This window comes from Pleurodeles waltl, chromosome 2_2, assembly GCF_031143425.1.
Source record: "Pleurodeles waltl isolate 20211129_DDA chromosome 2_2, aPleWal1.hap1.20221129, whole genome shotgun sequence".
Taxonomy (NCBI): Eukaryota; Metazoa; Chordata; class Amphibia; order Caudata; family Salamandridae; genus Pleurodeles; species Pleurodeles waltl.
Window position 1 is genome coordinate 511,606,503 of NC_090439.1, and position 18,584 is coordinate 511,625,086.

The 18,584-nt window shown below is 44.0% G+C and overlaps 1 protein-coding gene across 2 annotated transcripts in view; it reads left to right on the forward strand.

Moving 5' to 3' along the window:
* Positions 1–18,584, forward strand: part of LAMA3 (laminin subunit alpha 3) — a 933,952-nt gene that overhangs the window by 642,773 nt on the left and 272,595 nt on the right. For both annotated transcript variants that reach the window (XM_069220025.1, XM_069220026.1), the window contains one exon: positions 525–640. In XM_069220025.1, the coding sequence (XP_069076126.1) occupies positions 525–640 (116 nt within the window). The remainder of the gene's footprint in view (positions 1–524; positions 641–18,584) is intronic.

Consider the following 18,584-nt stretch of genomic DNA (forward strand, 5'->3'; position numbering starts at 1 on the left):
ACTGTATTCACTTCAGTAGAGTATCATTCATCCCCAGCCATAGAGCCCACTGATAATGAAGATGGAATATCATTCACAACAGTTAACGGCACATTCACATATCACACACACTATAATTAAATCACACTAGTCACACAGTCTTGTCTTATTCGTTTCTCACATTTGTGCCTATATAAACTTCAGTATGGTCTCACTTATCTACCTTCCTTATCCTATGCTCTCTATACTACATGCATCCCTTCTTATAGTGGGCTTAACAGTCTGCATGTATACATAGGAGAAAAAGCGTCTCTTGCCTTTCCCAAAAATGTAATAAAGAAGTTGAATTCAAATGTTATTCAGGGCATAGATAAGTTGAAAACAACTGTGCACTTGCCTTTTGCCAATTTTGCAAATAAGAAGTGCAGCTGCACAGATTGACTCTGTGGGAACAGCTTAACCTGGTGGGCATGAACAAGTTGTAAAATGTGATAAAGCTGACAAGATGTAAATGAGTGACTTGTGTCTTCTGAATATGTTTACAGGGGCACATTCTAGCAGTCCCAGCTGACAACTACACACATGAACTTCTCCTAGAGAAACCGCTGGACAAGTCTTTTGACTTCATCAGTAGTTGTGGAGGAAACAGTTTCTATCATGAGTAAGTGTGATCTTTACTGTCTGCAAGTTCATCCCTAAGTAGGCAAACCAGGAGTTTTTCTAAGAATTAAGTCAGTTTTTTAGGAGTTACCGTCACAAATGCACAGCAGAAGAGAACTGGTGCCAAAGGCCATAGTAAAGGAACTGTACAAGTTCTCAATACCTTTGCTTCGACTGACCCATTCAGGTTGCTATTTTGGCAGCAACAAGTGTACGCATGTGTCATTTCTGCACTGCTTGTTCTGTGCATTCGTCAGTGCAGAAGGTATGTAATCTGGTCATGATATTTTGTTATCCTTTCAGCTTCAAGTGTTTGCAGTTTGATATTTTCTTGTTGATAATTAATTACATTGACTGCTGCAGGCAGCTGAAGGACCTAGGGGAATGCTGGATAAATGAGTTTGATTCATCTGAGGAATAATGTCAGCGTGAAAAAGGTGTAAAATCAAATTATGTATCATGAGCTGGAGCATTGTGTTGTGTGCCTCTGAATCATAATGCAGAATATCCTCAAAGGAGTATTCCTGGTGGCCTAGGACAATTTCATTGTCCAGTACAAGCAACTCCAAACCAATTAAATACACAGACCATTGCAACAGCCTTCCCCAACAAGGTTAAAATGACAGCAAATTTTCCCGAATCAGAAAAAATATTTTAAATCTCCCTGGAGCATAAAAGTGTGTTGGGAAATACATTGTTTAAAGAGAGTTGCTTGTTGATTGTCTTTTCGAGAGGCTTCACCAGAAAGGGAAGCAGGGAGATGGGAGATTGGCCGGTAGTTCTTCGAATCTGCTGGATCAGCGGATGGTTTCTTCAGAAGCAACCTCACTTAAGCCAGATTCCAGTCTTCAGCGAAGGAGGCCATGGTGACGGAGGTGTTCAGGATTTTCTTGAGGTCGTCGCCAATCGCCTTGCTACTGAGGTTGAAGATGTGGTGAGGACATGGGCTCGTGGGTGCTCCTGAGTGTATGGAGTTCTTGATGGAGATTGTGGCTTGAGTTATGAGAGGGTCCCAACAGGTGAGCAAGTGTTTGGGATTTGTGTTCATGCGTGTGAGTAGGTTGATGCTGTCAGTGGCAGGGGTTGAGGTTTGAAGTTCTTGTAAATGACTGAGATCTTGTCGTGGAAGAAGTCTGCCAGGGTATCACACAGTTCTTGGGAGGGGGTGATATAATTCCCATTGGCTGTGGGTTTGGAGAAGTCGTTCACAGTGGTGAAGAGCTCCTTGCTGTGGTTTGTGCTGGTTTTTATTCGGTCTGTATGCATACTTATTTGTTTCTCTCAGCAGGCAGTGTTACTGGTTGAGTGCTGTTTTGAATGTGGTATGGTCTTCTGTCTTCTCCCTAGTATGCCACATCCTTTCTAATTGCTGGCAGTTGCATTTGGAGGACTTTAGCTCTGCTGTGAGCCAGGTGGCTCTCCTGGCTGGTCCTTTTGGTTTGGCTGTCTTGGTGGGGCAATTGTGTCTGCACATTGCCTGATCCACTGGGAGAAGTCCTTTGCAGCCTGTTCTGGACCAGGTGATGTGTCTGGGAGGTGGGAATTGACATTGTTGTTCCACTGGTCTTCTGATATCTTTTCTAGTTTCTGCATGTGGAACTTGGAGGTGGTGCCATTGTTTATAGATCCTGAGAAGGCGACATGGATACAGTAGTGGTCGATCCAGGTGAGCTATGAGACATGGTTGTACTTGACTCTGTTGCTGGACATAAAAATGGAGTCAAGCATGTGTTCTGTGATGTGGGTGGGGTTGGTGGCAAGTTGTTAGAAAGCCGATATTGCTCATGCTTTCAAGAATGTTGGTTGTGGTCGTATCATCGGGTTCCTTGAGGTGGAATTTGAGCTCTCCTAGGAAGATGTAGTGCTCTGACTCGATGACGATCAGGGCGATGAGGTAAGGGATCGTGTTGTAGAAGCTGGGGTGTGTCCCCGTAGCCTTTATGTGAGGGTACCTCTGATGGTGCTTTTTCCATCTGTGTGAAGTTGGAAATTGAGATGCTCCATTATCGGGGTCGAGTTGTCTGAGGAGCTTCTGCAGCAGATAGTGTCCCTGATGATAACGGCAATTCCACCTCTGTGTTTGTTGATTCGGTCCCCCTCTGTTATTTTGTAGCCTTTGGGTACAGCGATGGTGATGTCTGGTGCCGAGGTGGGGCTCACACAGGTCTCTGTGAGGAATATGATGTCCGGGGGGGCAAAGATGAGATTGTGTCCCAGATCTCCATGAAGTGTTTACTGAGCAATCTTGCATTGAGTAGAATGCACTGGAGTTATGCAGTGGCAGTCTCAGTTGGCAAGGTGAGTGCAGTTGTGTTTGTGGTATCTCAAGCGTTGTTGGTTGCTTCGGTGTTGCAGGTGAAGTTGCAGTGCTGGCAGGAGAACGGTCCTCTGGTGGGGCGTGGAGATGTGCAGCAGCAGTTGTTGTTGTTGATGCGCCCTGGGTTCAGAGGTCTGCAGAGGAATAAATGCACAGGGTGGAAGAAACAGGGTTCCTGGCTCTGGATGCAGTCCAGGTGTGGATGGGAACAGATGGGATTACCTTTGGTGCTGGAATGGTGCACCCACTGCAAAGCCATGCTGTGGTCTCCATTAAGTAGGTCGTGGGAGTGGCGCTGGAAGACGGTGGGTGGGGCTCTGCATGAGGCAGGAAAACAAGTGGCAGGCGGGAGCAGCAAATGAGGAAAAAACAAGGAGAAGCAGTGAAAGACAAGCGAAACTTAGGAGAAAGCACAAAGAAAATGGGGGGCAAGGAAGGGGAAAGCAGTAAAAAACAAGGGTAAAGCAGTAGACAGCAGTATAAAAGGAGGGAAAGCAGGAGAAAGCATTAAAAAACAGGGGAAAGGAAGGAGAAAGCAATAAAATAATTAATGAGGGAAAAGCAGGAGAAAGCACTCAGGAAACAGGGGAAAGGAAAGAGAAAGCAGTACAAAAATGAGGGACAAGCAGAAGAAAGCACTCAGAAACAGCGGGAAAGGAAGGAGGAAGCAGTTAAAAAGGCAAGGAAAAGCAGGAGAAAGCACTTAGAAAATAGGTGAGAGGAAAGAGAAAACAGTAAATAACTAGGGAAAAGCAGGAGAAAGCACTCAAAAAATGGGAGGGAAAGGAAAGAGAAAGCAGTAAAAATCCAAAGGGAAAGCAAATGGAAGTACCTAGAAAACAGCGGAAAAGGAAAGAGAAAGCAGTAAAAACTAGATCACCTGATACCGCAAATGTATCGCCTCATTTCTCACCAGAATATCCCAGAGAATCCATCTCCCACTATTCACAACATAACCCAAGGAGATCATCTGGGGCATCCCACAAGGATCGTCCCTCAGCCCCCCCCCTCTTAAACACATACATGACCCCCCTGGTCAACACTGTCAGATCGAATGGACTCAACATCATCTCCTATGCTGACGACACCCAGCTCATCCTCTTGCTGTCAGAAGACCCCTCCACTACCAATACCAACTTCCACAGATGTATGGTGAACGTTGGCAATTCGATGAAGGACAACTGTCTCAAGTTCAACACGCACAAGTCCTCATCTCTTCATCTTTGGGATCAACACCTCGCCATGGAATGACACTTGGTGACCTGCTGAACTCAGCACTTCCCTCACCCTGACAGACCATACCCACATCCTCAGCATCATCTTGGATAGCACGTTATCTATGCAAAACAGGTAAAGACAGTCTCCTTTGCTTGCTTTCACACTGTACGCATGCTCTGTAAGATCTTCAGGTGGCTCCAAATCGAAACCAGAAGGACCGTCCCTTAAGCCCTCGTCACCAGCAAGCTCGGCTACAGTAACACTCTTTACATAGTAATCACTGCAGGCCTCCTGGAGAGATGAAGAGACTACTGACAATACAAAAAGAGATGCTGACTCACACATACAAAACCCTGCACAACAAAGGACTAACATACATCAACAAACGAATAACCTTCCACCACCCAACCAGACACCTATGATCTGCCTCCCTTTACCTCGCAGACACCCCCAGGATCCACCTATCCAACAGCAGAGGATGCTCCTACTCTCACCTGGCGGCCAAAGCCTGCAACAACCTTCCCCTGCAGCTCATGAATGCCGCATTGCTCTGGGAATTCAGAATAGGGCTCAAGACACGGCTGTTCGAATGAACAGAGCACCACAAAGCAGCTAGCAACGCCAGCTCTTTCAGACCCTCATTGGTGACTAGCAGCGATTTATAAATCCTGATTGATTGAGATTTTCCACAAATGCCAGAAAATCAACTTCCTGAACATGAACATTGATGTTTGTTTCCACAATTTTGAATCACACTGCCTACTGCTTAGTGCCTCCTCCAGCACTCCACACACCTTGTTTCAGCTTGGAACAGGCACTTTAAATCGGTCTGTGATCTGCTCCACCCACTTAGGCACATGCTGAGCTTGTGGCGCTATAACTTAGCTACACATTTTGCTTTTGCCCAGGACAGGTCTGAATGCACCATGCAGCATTTGGAGATCATTATTTCTACTTTAACAGACACCTCAAGTAGATAACTGATAGGTACTTCCTGGGGCACCAACCCTGAAGACCATTGAGCCCAAACTCATCTTGATTTTCCACTTCTACCCAAGACCAGTTGATGAGTCCTCTGAAGCCCTTTACTGTATTATCTCAGCTTTAAGAGGTGGGGAGTGTCCTTGAGTCAAACAGTGATTAATATTATGAATCTCGATGTTCATGTGGGCCTCGTGGAACTCAAACTAGGATTGGAATCACTCACCTTTCTGTAACAAGCTGAGTGTTCACTGTGCAATGTGGTGGGCTTTAGTCCCAATTGGAGCAGGCAGAACATGTCTCACTTTCATAGGCGAATCTGGGGGCACCACCTTATATGTCTCTGTCACCATCATGAACCTAAACTTGGCCTGTTCATGTCCTTCTAAAAGAATAAGGTGGTCATTCTGACCCTGGCGGTCTTTGACCGCCAGGGCGGAGGACCGCGGGAGCACCGCCGACAGGCCGGCGGTGCTCCAATGGGGATTCCGACCGCGGCGGTAAAGCCGCGGTCGGACCGGCACCACTGGCGGGGTCCCGCCAGTGTACCGCGGCCCCATTGAATCCTCCGCGGCGGCGCAGCTTGCTGCACCGCCGCGGGGATTCCGACCCCCCCTACCGCCATCCAGATCGCGGCGGTCGGACCGCCGAGATCCGGATGGCGGTAGGGGGGGTCGCGGGGCCCCTGGGGGCCCCTGCAGTGCCCATGCCACTGGCATGGGCATTGCAGGGGCCCCCGTAAGAGGGCCCCTACATGTATTTCACTGTCTGCTGCGCAGACAGTGAAATACGCGACGGGTGCAACTGCACCCGTCGCACAGCTTCCACTCCGCCGGCTCGATTCCGAGCCGGCTTCATCGTGGAAGCCTCTTTCCCGCTGGGCTGGCTGGCGGTCTGAAGGCGACCGCCCGCCAGCCCAGCGGGAAAGTCAGAATTACCGCCGCGGTCTTTCGACCGCGGAACGGTAACCTGACGGCGGGACTTTGGCGGGCGGCCTCCGCCGCCCGCCAAGGTCAGAATGAGGGCCTAAGTGTGTCTGCTGCCTGTGGCACATGATGAGTGCCGACGCCACTAGCTAACAGTCAAGACCCAGTAAAGTACCACTGTAAAACATGCCACTGTAGTCTGTAGAGCAGGTTCATGCTGCCAATTTTGACCTAGAAAAATAAACCTTTTGACAGGTTTGTATTCAGCCTTGCTAAGCTTCAAATGGTAGCCTCAGGGCTATGCCCATCTCCTTCCTGACTGTCAAGGGCGGCCTTCCCTGCCACTGACAAATGCAACTCACATCTAGGCTTTCTTGCACTTGTTAACCTAGACAGGAAAGGGGCAGATTAGACAAAGGGAACTTCCCCTCCCCACAGGCCAGCATTGAGATAAAAGTGGCACCTTCGGAAACTCTCATCAGAACTCTCCAGGACTTGTGGACGATTCAGAAATGGGACTGCCTCATTGTCTGAACAACAAAGTTTGGACCTGTTTGCCTTGAACCTATGATTCCCAGAAGTGACTTTAAAGGTCAATTGGCTGACCTCCTGTTTGAGCTACAGGGACACATCAAGATTCCAGAGGTGTGCCCTGCAGCTGCCCAGCTGACTAGCACCACTGGACTGGCTGGACTTGCCTGAATCCTGTTGCTGGCCTATGCCAGTAAGTCCTCGTCCCCAAGAAGTGCCCTGCCAGATCCTTGACCCTCAGTTGGCATCAGAGAGTACTCCTCCTAAGCAAAAGTCAAACGGCCTGAGCTCCAGGTGAAGATCCAGATGTTTTTGGACTCTTTGTGGCTTAACAAACTCCTTGTGTCGCCCAACGCCCATTCATAATGCCTACTGACACACATCTCCAGCAAGGACTGGCTCTTCTCATCAGCTCCCAGGTCCAGCACCAACTGCCACAGTCCCCTTCGACCTACAACACGACTGACTCTTTGCACCAAACAGCAACCGTCAAAGCCCTGCTCCTTGCACCAGGAAGTTTATTTTTCCAAATTGGTTTGGGATTTTATTTTTGTTGTGTTTTGACTTCATTACTGTTTGAGTGTTACACAAATGCTTTACAGATTGCCTCTAGTATAAGCATGATTGCATCCAGAGGATTAAGCATAGGTTTATTGAGTGACTTTTGTATTTCATACAGACAAGGATTGTGATTATTATATGAGTGGGCCTTCCATCCCTCTCAACTATTAACCCACTTTTTTACAACAGCGTTTTCACAAAACCCAAATTTGCCCTAGTGACAAAACACATACTTCAGACAAACCTGTTGTTTCCCAGCTGCCCCAGAGGCTCTTCCTCTCACCTTGATAAAGGCCTCTCAATTTGATCAGTGATCGCACGATCCACAACAACAACTCCATAAGTCTCTGTAGACATCGAGGAGCCCAAATCTGTCTCTGTATGATCCATTTGCCTACAGCAAGCCCAGTTGTCAGTTGCAACACTTAATGAGTGGTTTCTCAGATTGGGAAAGGTACCTTGGGTTGGTCACTGTTAATCACATTTAGAGGCACCGAACCAGTAGCCCAACAGGCCTCAAAGAACCCGACCTCAGCATTTTCTTCTTCTAGTAAGTGAGTTTGTCTGAGGTGTCCCTTTCAGGCTTTGGTGAGCTTTATCTCTTTTTGGGACAGGCATCTGAAGTCTTTCAGTGCGGGCCAGAAATCAGGGCATTGTGGGCAAACTAGAATCTGTTCAGGACCTGGAAAATGGTATGGGCCACTGGGGAGGTTCAGCATGTCTCTGTCTCACTGCCTACAAAGAATGGAAGAAAGTTAGCTTGGTTCTCTTATAATCCACATAACTAGGAGGCAGAGATGGGACACACGTGCCAATGTGACTAATATCCTTAATTATCTGGCTGGATATAACATTTCGATAAGCTTTCATCATTATTTCCAAGAAACTCACCCGTCACATCTCACCCTGTAGTTCTGTGAAGTAAATTCAGATTTCTGACTGGATAGAAGGAGCTTCTGGTTGCACTTTGTATTCCATTTGAAGTTTGGTATGAAGGGTCCCCAGGATTTATGGCAGGCATGTCTTGGTATAAGTCCTAGTAGTGTTGCAGTCAGTTCTGGACTCTCATTGTGCTATTTAGAACTGTAGACTACTATTTATAATAGTAGATATGAAAAAACATTCCATTATCCAGTGGACATCTACCCTGCAGGAAGAGACAGTTGACATCAGTGTATGTTAACCACCTTCAGAACAGCAGCCCCTCACCCCGTTATACTTGAGGGCCTCTCTAACTATGCAGTGTTGAGTACTTTTGAAAAGAAGAACCTCTGACTTCTACCAGGAACACTGGAGCTCTGTGTAGAGAGACCTGCAATGAGCACATGCATATACATTTATACAAGGAACATGTCCTCTCCTTCCCCAAGATCTAAGCTTGAATATATAGTTAAAACAAGGTTCTAAAGTTTATACCAGAAGGTGTCTACATCCTGAAGCTCCACGTTGACCATCCTGTAATCTTTCCACCTCAGAGGAGCCGCACAAGGACTCCCCAGTGCTTTAAGGATCCTCCCTGGGTATGCCACAGTTTAGGCCAGTAGTTTCAGCATGGGTACAAGGCAGCAACCGAAAAGTGGTTCAGGCGTCCCTGAGCTTTTCTTTTAACATCTTTATTAAAGTTTATCAATTATTATGTTCAGACCCTGGAAGGCCAGTTGAGGTAAACTGTATAATTTATGAACAAGAGATTACGGAGACATTGGATAAAATTATCCTGTTTAAGATCATGAAATGCCATTTGAAATTCTTGGCACCTTGGTATAATGACTCATTGAAACCCTTAAAAGGGAACCTACAGGAAATCAGGACATAATTGGCATAGGAAGTACAATGAAGGGGCAAAGAAGTTTTTAAAAAGCTCTCTGTGACTAGATGGTGGAGGTTAGGAGAGTTAAGGCAGAATATTGTACCAACACCATTCTCGCCTCCCAAATAGCTCAACAAAGGTGTTTGAGGTTCTTCTGGATCTTATCCACCCTGAATGTGTTAAACAGGGAGGGTCTCCATCACAGAAACTCTGTGATCATCTTGTCGATTATTTTGATAACAAGAGCTGTAAAATTTTAGAGGATCTTGACTCTCAGCCCCAGAATACAGACCCTAGTCTGATTACTTCCCCTACGATGAAGGACCTTACTGTCTCTTAGGTAAGTAATCGCCAAGTAGACAGCTGTGTTTGCAGCAGTTCTGATAAGCTCCTAACCAGCAAGACTATGTGGGAGGATCTGGAAAATAGATTTGAGTTGTTTGAGCCTATTTCAGAGGAACTTTTTCAATCCCTGTTCGGACTGATTTCATCAGGATCCCCCCTTGGCCCTATACCACTTAGGGTTTGGAAAGAGCTGAGAGATGAGCTTGCCCTCCAGATCATGTGATTATGTAATCATTCCTTGGAGTCCAGGATAGGCCCTTCAATGTGGAAAAGGGCCATTGTTATCCCCTCTTCTGAAAAAACCTACAGCAGATCTCTCAGTGCTGAGTAACTTTAGGTCCAATTTAGTGCTCCCTTTTCCCGTGAAAATTCTGGAGCGATACGTGAGTAAAAAGCTTTCACAAAACTTGGAAACACAGTGCTTCCTAGAAGAGGAACACTTTGGGTTCAGACCAGGTTATGGAACTGAGTCGGCTCTACTCGTCGCCCTGGATGAGCTACGCATGAGAGTAGGTGGGGACAGCAAATAGTTCTGGTTATGTTGGATCTGTTGGCGTCCTTTGACTTGGTGAACCACAAAATTCTTCTTGAAAGGCTAGCCAAAACTGGTGTAGTGGCCTGGCCCTGAAGTGGATCAAAGCTTATTTAGCTGATCTTTCTAAGGCCATTGCCTTGCCCCTTTATTGCTCTCATTTCAAATGCTTGCAGTCAGGAGTCCTCAGGGCTCGGCCTTGAGCCCAGTTCTGTTCAATATATACCTGAGACCACTGATATCTTTGGTAAAAGTGTATGATCTTACGTTAGTTAATTACATTGATGACACACAGTTGATCCTTTCTCTGAATGATAAACAACTGGATTCTGCGGCAAATTTTCAGAAATGTATTTTAGATGTTGTCAAGTGGATGAACCTTAATTCCCTTAAGTTAATCAGTGACAAAATAGAATTTCTCTGCTGTTCAGTCAATAAAATTCCTATGCAGCTTCCCCCACATTTCTGGCTCCTACCAATGGAATAATCTGCTCCTTTCTAGCACAGTTCATAATTTAGGGTTTCCATTGATGACAGGCTATCCCTTGTGGGGCTAGAGTTGCCAGCACCTGCTTTGCATTGCGAAGATATCTTAGGAAGGCGTGACCGCTCTTAATAAACGAAGTCCGTTCTACCATCCTGCATAGCATCACATTGAGCAGGCTAGACTACTGTAATGCCCTCTTGCTCACTGCTTCACATTCATTTATCAGTAAATTGCACAGAGTTCAGGTAGCAGCAGCAAAGCTTGCAGGTCTTCTGCCTCCAAAGCTCTAAAAGACCTCCATTGGCTCCCAATTGAACAGAGGATCGTTTTTAAAGCTATGTGCACTATTTCTAAAGCCTTACAGGGACATGGCCCGCTTCCCACAACAGCAGAGATTGAAGCAATATATGCCTGGAAGATGCCTTTGTTCGAGTACAGCTAATTTGCTCACTGTAAATAAGTTAGGTCAAATAAGGCAGCTGCACCTTTCAATTAAGGTGGCTCCGACCTAGCACAAGTCTTGGGTTGATTCCGGATCTTCTACTTTTTAGTAAGGCACTAAAAACTTGGCTTTCTCCAAAGTAGGCTCTGTAGCTAGCTTTTTCCAGCCTATTGATCGCAGTTTCCGCTTACTGTCTCGCAGGCTGAATCTCCAATTAACCCTAGCTCCAGGATACCACTTTTGGCAACAGTCTGCATTCTACAAAAATTGGAAGAAATAAGTAAATATCTGTATTCTGGGCTTGTCATCCCTTAATTGGTGATTAACAGCTATAGGAATATATTACTAGAGCCTAGATATAATACTGTCTTGAGGGTAAGGAAGAAGCACAAAAAATAATGCTATCCAGACCTAAAAAGGAAGTCCAGTTGTGACTAGCTGTTATGTCAAGCAACAAGCTGCCATCCCATGGTATATCACTACATTCTATTGTCTCCCAATTATGTCTGAAACCCATTCGCCTCCCACCACCACCGCTCATCAGTGTTGAATCTGTCCAGCCACAGAGCAGTCATGATCAGTCGTGATCACAACATAAAATACCTAAAATTGAGTTCCAAAACAGTAACAAATGATGCAGATCAAGAAGAGGTTTGACTTTGAGAAATTTCATATTCTGGATCGTTCTCATTAGTCAGAGAACCAAGTGACACCGTAGTTTATTACATGACTCCCTCGGGTTGACTAGAAAAACATCTCCTACCTGCAACCCTAAAGACATTTTTTTGTGGTCTCAGCATAATACGTTGTTTTCATTTCTGTATCAGGCCCTGCTGCTCCTTCCCTGTCGGTTCACTTATGACCCTCCCCTCAATCATCAACTCTCCAGAGCACCACATATTACTGTTACTAGTTTGTGTAACCACTCATACAGGGTTTCTACTCATCAATGTCACTCCAAGAAGTCCTTTGCTGACCAGCCAGTATCTGACCAGTGGGAAACGGACCAGGGTGTGTGGAACATGGTGATACTCCAGATAGTCCAGACATGGGGGATCACATTCCAGGGGCTTGGTTTCCCCAAAGGGAAAACACCTCTGATGAAAGACAGGATTTGCAGGCCAGAAAGGAGGAGGTGAAGATGCTCTCCAAACATATTATAAAGCTCTTTCATGGTATAGGTTGTTCCACAGAGGAAGCAACACTCAAGGGCAGGGGTCTCCAAAAACTAGCTCAGGAGCTACTATTAGCTCGCCAGTACCCTCAAAGTAGCTCTCAGAGGTGAAGTCAAGCCCAGTATCTCATACAGAGACCGACTCTACCCTTTAAGTGGCTGCCATTCAAACCTATGGCAGAGACTCATACTAGCACTCAAACACACACTGCATTAGCCCATGGGGGCTGCCACATGACCACCTGTATCCACTCTCAGTCTACCTAAGTCAAAAAGAGATTGGCCATGTTGTAGTTCCCATTTTATCAGCTGCTCCATGTGTGTAAACAGTGGACCATAAAAAAAGAGAGGCAGCAGTATCCTACGAAGTAATCAATGTTGCTCCACCATAGTGTGGGTATATAGGAGTCAGAGTGAAAATGTGTAAGTTGGGTGCATGATCAGCCTAAGACCTGGGGAGAGCAGGGTATGATCCAGAGCAGAAAGAATTAAGAGCCTCATCTGCAATTATTTATGTGTTCATCCATAATAAACACTACTGCTTCCTGGAAGTTGTGCCTGGTGTCAAGGACAGGTAAATCTATATGCTAACCCCTATCATAAGGGTTTTATCTCTGGCAACTTTTGTTTGTTCATGGCCAAATAGTGCCAATGGCATGGTAATTCTTGACTAGCCTGGCATTCTTGGTCTAGTTGTGGTATACTGGCAGCCATCATTGACATATTGAGAGCATGACTGGCCAACCTTCAGTTATCCCTAACATAATGGCTGCCCTTCATGTAATATTGGCCATGACTGATATATGATGGCTTCCCTGGCCCTTACTGAGTCCAGCTGTGGCATAGTTGTGGCTCTGATATAATGGTGGGCCTTACTGGTGCTAAGGTGAGCATCCATGACCTATGATTGTGATACCTGAGTATGTGAAGCAGTCTGTCCATGTGAAGCATTTGTTCATGTGAGTACTTGATTAAAATGACAAACTGATGTTTTGGGACTGTGTATTTCCTAAAATAAAATCTGATACTTTAAGGTATTTGTTGTTTAAAAAGGGTTTTATTATTGAAAATTGAGTTGATTGCCCAACACAGAAAATGGTATTTGATAGAAAAATATGTATATTTTCAGAAACTGACATGATGACGTAGACAAAAGGTTGCAATTCCAAAACATGTTTAAAGTTGATAGGTGAATGATATTACAGACTGAGATGCAGAGATGTATTGCTTTGGTTATGTCCTTTGCGCCACACGTGATGTAAAGATTTAAATGTTAATTCATTAGTAAGGCGGAAGCACTTAATATTAATAAATGTTTTCCGAGCATTTCTTCTGGTAACCACACCTGTAACACTTGGGTGGTCACTACTGATATGCTTGCTTAGCCTGGTCCTTATGTAATTCTAACATGTGTTGTCACTATTTTACATTCATAAACTTTGATAGTAGCTCGTGAGGACTTTCCTTGAGTAGAAGTAGCTGTCACTGCAGAAAAGTTTGCAGAACCCTGCTCTAGGAGTTCTCTCTGTGTCTCTCATCTCATTTGTAGAGCATAATTGTCAGAGCTGGTTGCTCTAGACTATCTTTTTAGACTGCTTCAGCAGGGGAAGCACAGACAATATAGCCATCTTGTTCTAATGAAAACCTATGCCCCCAATACCTGAAGCTCTAATTTAGCCATGGTTTGAGCTTTCACCCCAAGGGAGACCAGATGCTCAGCTAGAATTGGTGGAATTCTAAGATGGATAGGGGAAGGCACATTGGATCAGTGGTTAGAGCTCACTCTGCACAGCTCCCCAACATGCAATGAGGACTTCATAGAGCTCAAACCAAGAAATCCTTAGAGTTTAGAGTAGAGGGATAGAGGTGAATCCATACAGAACAGTATTGGGTCACTGACATGTCAATTGATCCACCCCAATGACTCATGGATTCTGAAATATGGAAAACTACTTTGGGAGGAAAGAGGTCAAGAAATCCACAAACTAATACACAATTGGATTCCCAAATCTCCAGAACATCTCCTCAAAGTATGTCTTGGTCGTGTCAAACTCTGTGATTAAGGAACAATTCTACTGAGAGCATCTGTTACTGTATTGCTTTCCCCCTGGATGTGAATCACCTCTTTTTGCCCAGCTCAAAGTCATTTTTACCTCAAGATTTAGGGATTCGAAACATGTTCCAAACTGCCTATCGAGCTAATACTTCAACATTGAATTTCCCATTTTATCAATGTTCTTTCCCTGCACATCTGTCCAAAAGACGTAAAGACCCCTCCAAACTGCCCCTAGTTCTTGCTAGTTGGAGAAATGTGAACTCTCCTGAGTAGGCCAGTTATTCTGGCTTCAAGTACAGAGCCCCACCCCTATTTGTTGGCATTTGTATTGAGCCCCACAGGGTTCAGAGGTTGCAAACAAAGCCCCTTCTCCATAATTTGACAATTCAGCCACCACTTCAGTTGCATTTTCAGATCTTATGATATGGGATCATTGTATCGAAGTCCCAGGATGATGGAGCCTAATAGTTTGTTAAAGGAAGAACCAGTGGACGAAAAAGGGACCATACTTGCAGGACCACCAATAGGCTGAAATAAAAGAGAAAAGGAGAGGGACTTACCAACCAAAAGAAAACCCCTATAAAAGTAACTCTTCCACCCTCTTTTTACTGGTGGCCTTTTAAAGCCTACCTAACACATCACCCCAAATCACCAGGAATAGCCTGGCTTGGGCCAGGCTATTCCATCTGCAGCAACTGGTTCAGCCCCTGCTTCAGTGTCGCTTTCCTTTCTCCCAGGAGACAAACCAAAGCCAACTCCCACTAGAACCAGGCTCCAAATGTACACAAAGCTCATTGAGGGCTGGAGAATTGATTTATTGAGATTCAGAAAAAAATCTGACTTTCTGCAGAATCTGAACCACTTTTGGAGCATGTTGTAACAGTTATGTGGCATAGTGAGAGGCTATCAATAGATTGTTGAGATATGGGTGAAATGGAATACCCTTCTTATGCAGAATTGTCATTGCTAAAATGTTCATGAACACTCTGGGTAGCACTTTCAGACCAAAAGGCAAAACTTGAAACTACCACGGAGAATTCTCCACTATAAACCTCAGTTACTGTTGATGATCCCTTCTTACTGGCACATGCAGATAAAAATCATTAATGTCTATTAATGCTAGAAAAACTCCTTCTGAAATCAAAGAGGTCACTTGCTTTAAACTATTCATTTTGAAGTGGATCATGGAGAGGTAGAGGTTTAAACCTCCTTTAAATCTATTAGTAGCTGATATTCTTCCAGTAACTGCTTTACCAGGAAAGCTCAGGAAAACCAGAAAACACCATCCTAAACCCTGCTTCTCTTCAGGGACTGGGATTATTGCTGTCTTGTCCAGTAGACTGTGAATATTATTCTATGAAGCAACCCTCTTTTCAGAATTCTTTGGCATGAGAGTAAGAAAGAAACAGTTGTCTGGAACTGGTGTCTGAAAGTTTAAAGAATATCCCATTGACAACACCTGACTTGCCCACTGATCCACAATGTTTTTGAATTATACCTCATGAAACAACCTCAAGCGACATCCATCCTTCTTTGAAGTGGCCTGAGGCTTGGGGTAGTCGAGAACATGGCTGCCTAGATTTGGACCCATTTCTCTGGTTGTTTGTGCTGTTGTCTTAGTGAATGAAGGCTTGAATGTTCAATTCACACAACATTAATTTTCTCTCCTGTTCTTACTGAAGTCTTCAACTGATATTTAAATGATAGCACATGCTTCCTCTTCTTAAAGTACTTACGGATTACAGTCTCACTTTCTTCAACAAACTTCACTAGAGGATGGCATCCTCAATGCACGTTTTCTGAGCCATATTTACCATCCAGTCTCTTAAATTGACTGTCTTCTTGCTGCAACCCTACTAGCTGCTATCACACCTGAAACATTCAAATGTCAAAACTAATATCAGACATACATTTTGCATGGCTCCCAGTGGCTGCCAGCAACTGAGAAACAACTTCTCCCTCTTGAATTTCTTGTCAGGCATGACTCAGTGTTACTAACAATGATAAGAAAACCATTAAATGTAAAAGCGCCTCGTCTGCGGCTTTTTTGGAATCTCCTGTGGATGTGCGATTTATGAGGTACTTGTAGATAACGCACAGTATTTGAGTGAGGAAATTATCATGCATGCCTGACTAAGGTAGTCATGTTTTACCAGAAATAGTGGGAAGATAAATAGTCCTGCATGTTTGACCAGACTATTCATGTTTCACCATACCTGTAGCATTATATATCTTGATCATTACCTGTGAAATCAGACGTTGTTGAACCTTGGAATGGCATTGTACCACAACAATGGCAAGAATCAAGAATTTATTGAAAAGCGCTGGTAAACTGCTGAAATCTCACAAGACTTGTGGCTCGAATTAGTTTTGGGAAGTCTTGCTGTCATTTTTGTTTAACCGCACCCATTTGATTCTCAATAATTTGCATTGTTGAAGGCATGAGAAGAGTCTGTTTTTAGAGACCAGCAGAAGTGTCAACCCATAGGAGCTGACAGCTACCTATGTGAACTTTTAGGGCTCTGTAACCATTCTGTGTGTCACAAGCCCAGTATGAAAATTGTGGGGATAAACCAAACAAATGAACTGCTCTGGTGCATGGCTCAGTCCCACAACTGGTGTCTACTACTGAAAGTTAAAAGTTAAAACTAAGAGAGATGTTAATTGAACTTTTGGGGAACTTGTATTTGATGGACCTAGTGTGTGTGTATAATGTTTACTTCTGAATGCCCTATGTGCCTATATTTCTAGTTGAAAAGCCCTCATGGTTGTTATGATATTCTCTCAATATTGTTTGATTCATGTGTTATGAAGATATTTGTGGGACTAGAAGGCATGTTATTGTAATACTCTTATTATGTGTGCTGTGACACATAACACCAATACTATGTGTTGTGAAAATACACAAACTACAGAATAGGATGACCCCAGCCTAGAGGCTTGATAAAATATTAAATGTTTCTAAACAGATAAAAGGATACAAAGGGAGTGTAATCAGAATCAAGTATTTCAAGGGGTCTTCAATCCCAATTTAGGGTAAGTGTAAGAGAGGACAGTAATTGATATTCATGCTTAAGGGAGGCAGTATGGTAATTAATCAGGGCTCAGTTGTTTCCAAGAGAAGGACTCAGAGAATTCCAGAATTAACAACCAAAAACACCTAAATGTAGTCTCTTTAGGTAGGTGTTGACTTGGCAATTGAGAAACAGGAAGAAATGCGAAGTAGAGAGGTGACCTGTAAGTTGGAAATTATGGAACCCATCTGTCCTTTATCCAACATGGAGACACCCAACTTGTTTTTCATTATTTATTTTTTTGTTTTAGTTTGTTATTTGGTCCAGGCCCTCACCCGCTTTGGTCTATACTATCACTGCTTTGTTCAAAACCTCCAATGGTGGGGGTTGTGTGGACAGTAGGGATTATTGGATTTATGCTAACTTTTCTATCAAGCAGAGAGAAGAACTCATCTTTCGGAATTGAGGCATGACTTGCCCAATGATAAAGATTGAAAGTATGTAACCAGGAACTGAGATGGATAAATAAAATGAATTACCGTCTTCAAATACAAATTTAATCCTGAATTGGATATCTCTTTTTTCTCTGCTTTTTTCCAACTGGTCTGAGATGACAATATTATCAGATAGCAGGTTAACTGACTAGCTAGTGAAGCTCGCTAATTCTGGGTCCACCACCAACTTCTGGAGACTCTTCAAATCTGTCTTTGCCAAGGAATACAAAATTCCCATAAACCTAGCAATAGGCGTTCTTTCAGGATTCTTCCATTCCCTTTTTAGAAGACTCTGCACTCCCGTATTGACTGGAAATTTGAGATACATTGCCTCATTAAACTGTCTGAACCAACTTCTGCTGGTTGAAATTTGTTTGTCACCTAAGAGGAATTGAGGATTGGCTGGAATATAAGAAATTAAACCTTTCATCTCCTCTTTTTTATATACTTCCCTCTAGGAAGTTCTGATTCCCCTTTTTCTGAGTCATGATCATAATTAGGGGAGGAGCAGGAAGAAGAGACTGAAGATGGAGGGCATCAAGACATTTGTGAAGAATACAACCTTGGTGGGGAGAACAATCTGCCCTGATCTTCCTGTTTATTCTGAAAGGGGCCAGAAACTGTTCTAACCATCAATTGAATGTGTTTTTCAGACATATTAAATGTCTGGTCAGAGTTCTTTTTGACCAGAAATGGTTTCCAGACACCAGATCCCTTTCTGTTCCTGATGGAGAAGGAGGCAAATGTTTTTGCTTCTAGCTATGCTTCCCCATGTAAGTCCTTCCGAACTGTAGAGACAAATGAGAGAAGGATCTAGGGGAAATATATATTCCCACCCGTGATGGATATGTGCCTACCTTACATATGTAAATCATTTTAAAAAGGAACAAAATACCAATATTCTTGCCTATTAAGAGCAGAAAAGTATATATATTTCATTCTATTTGTACTCCCTTAAAAAAAGTAGAGACCATTGAAATCGTTTTACTCCTACACTGGCAAAGATTCCGGCCACCTAAACAAAGAAACAAGAATTTTCTTCCTCCTGCTCTGTTTT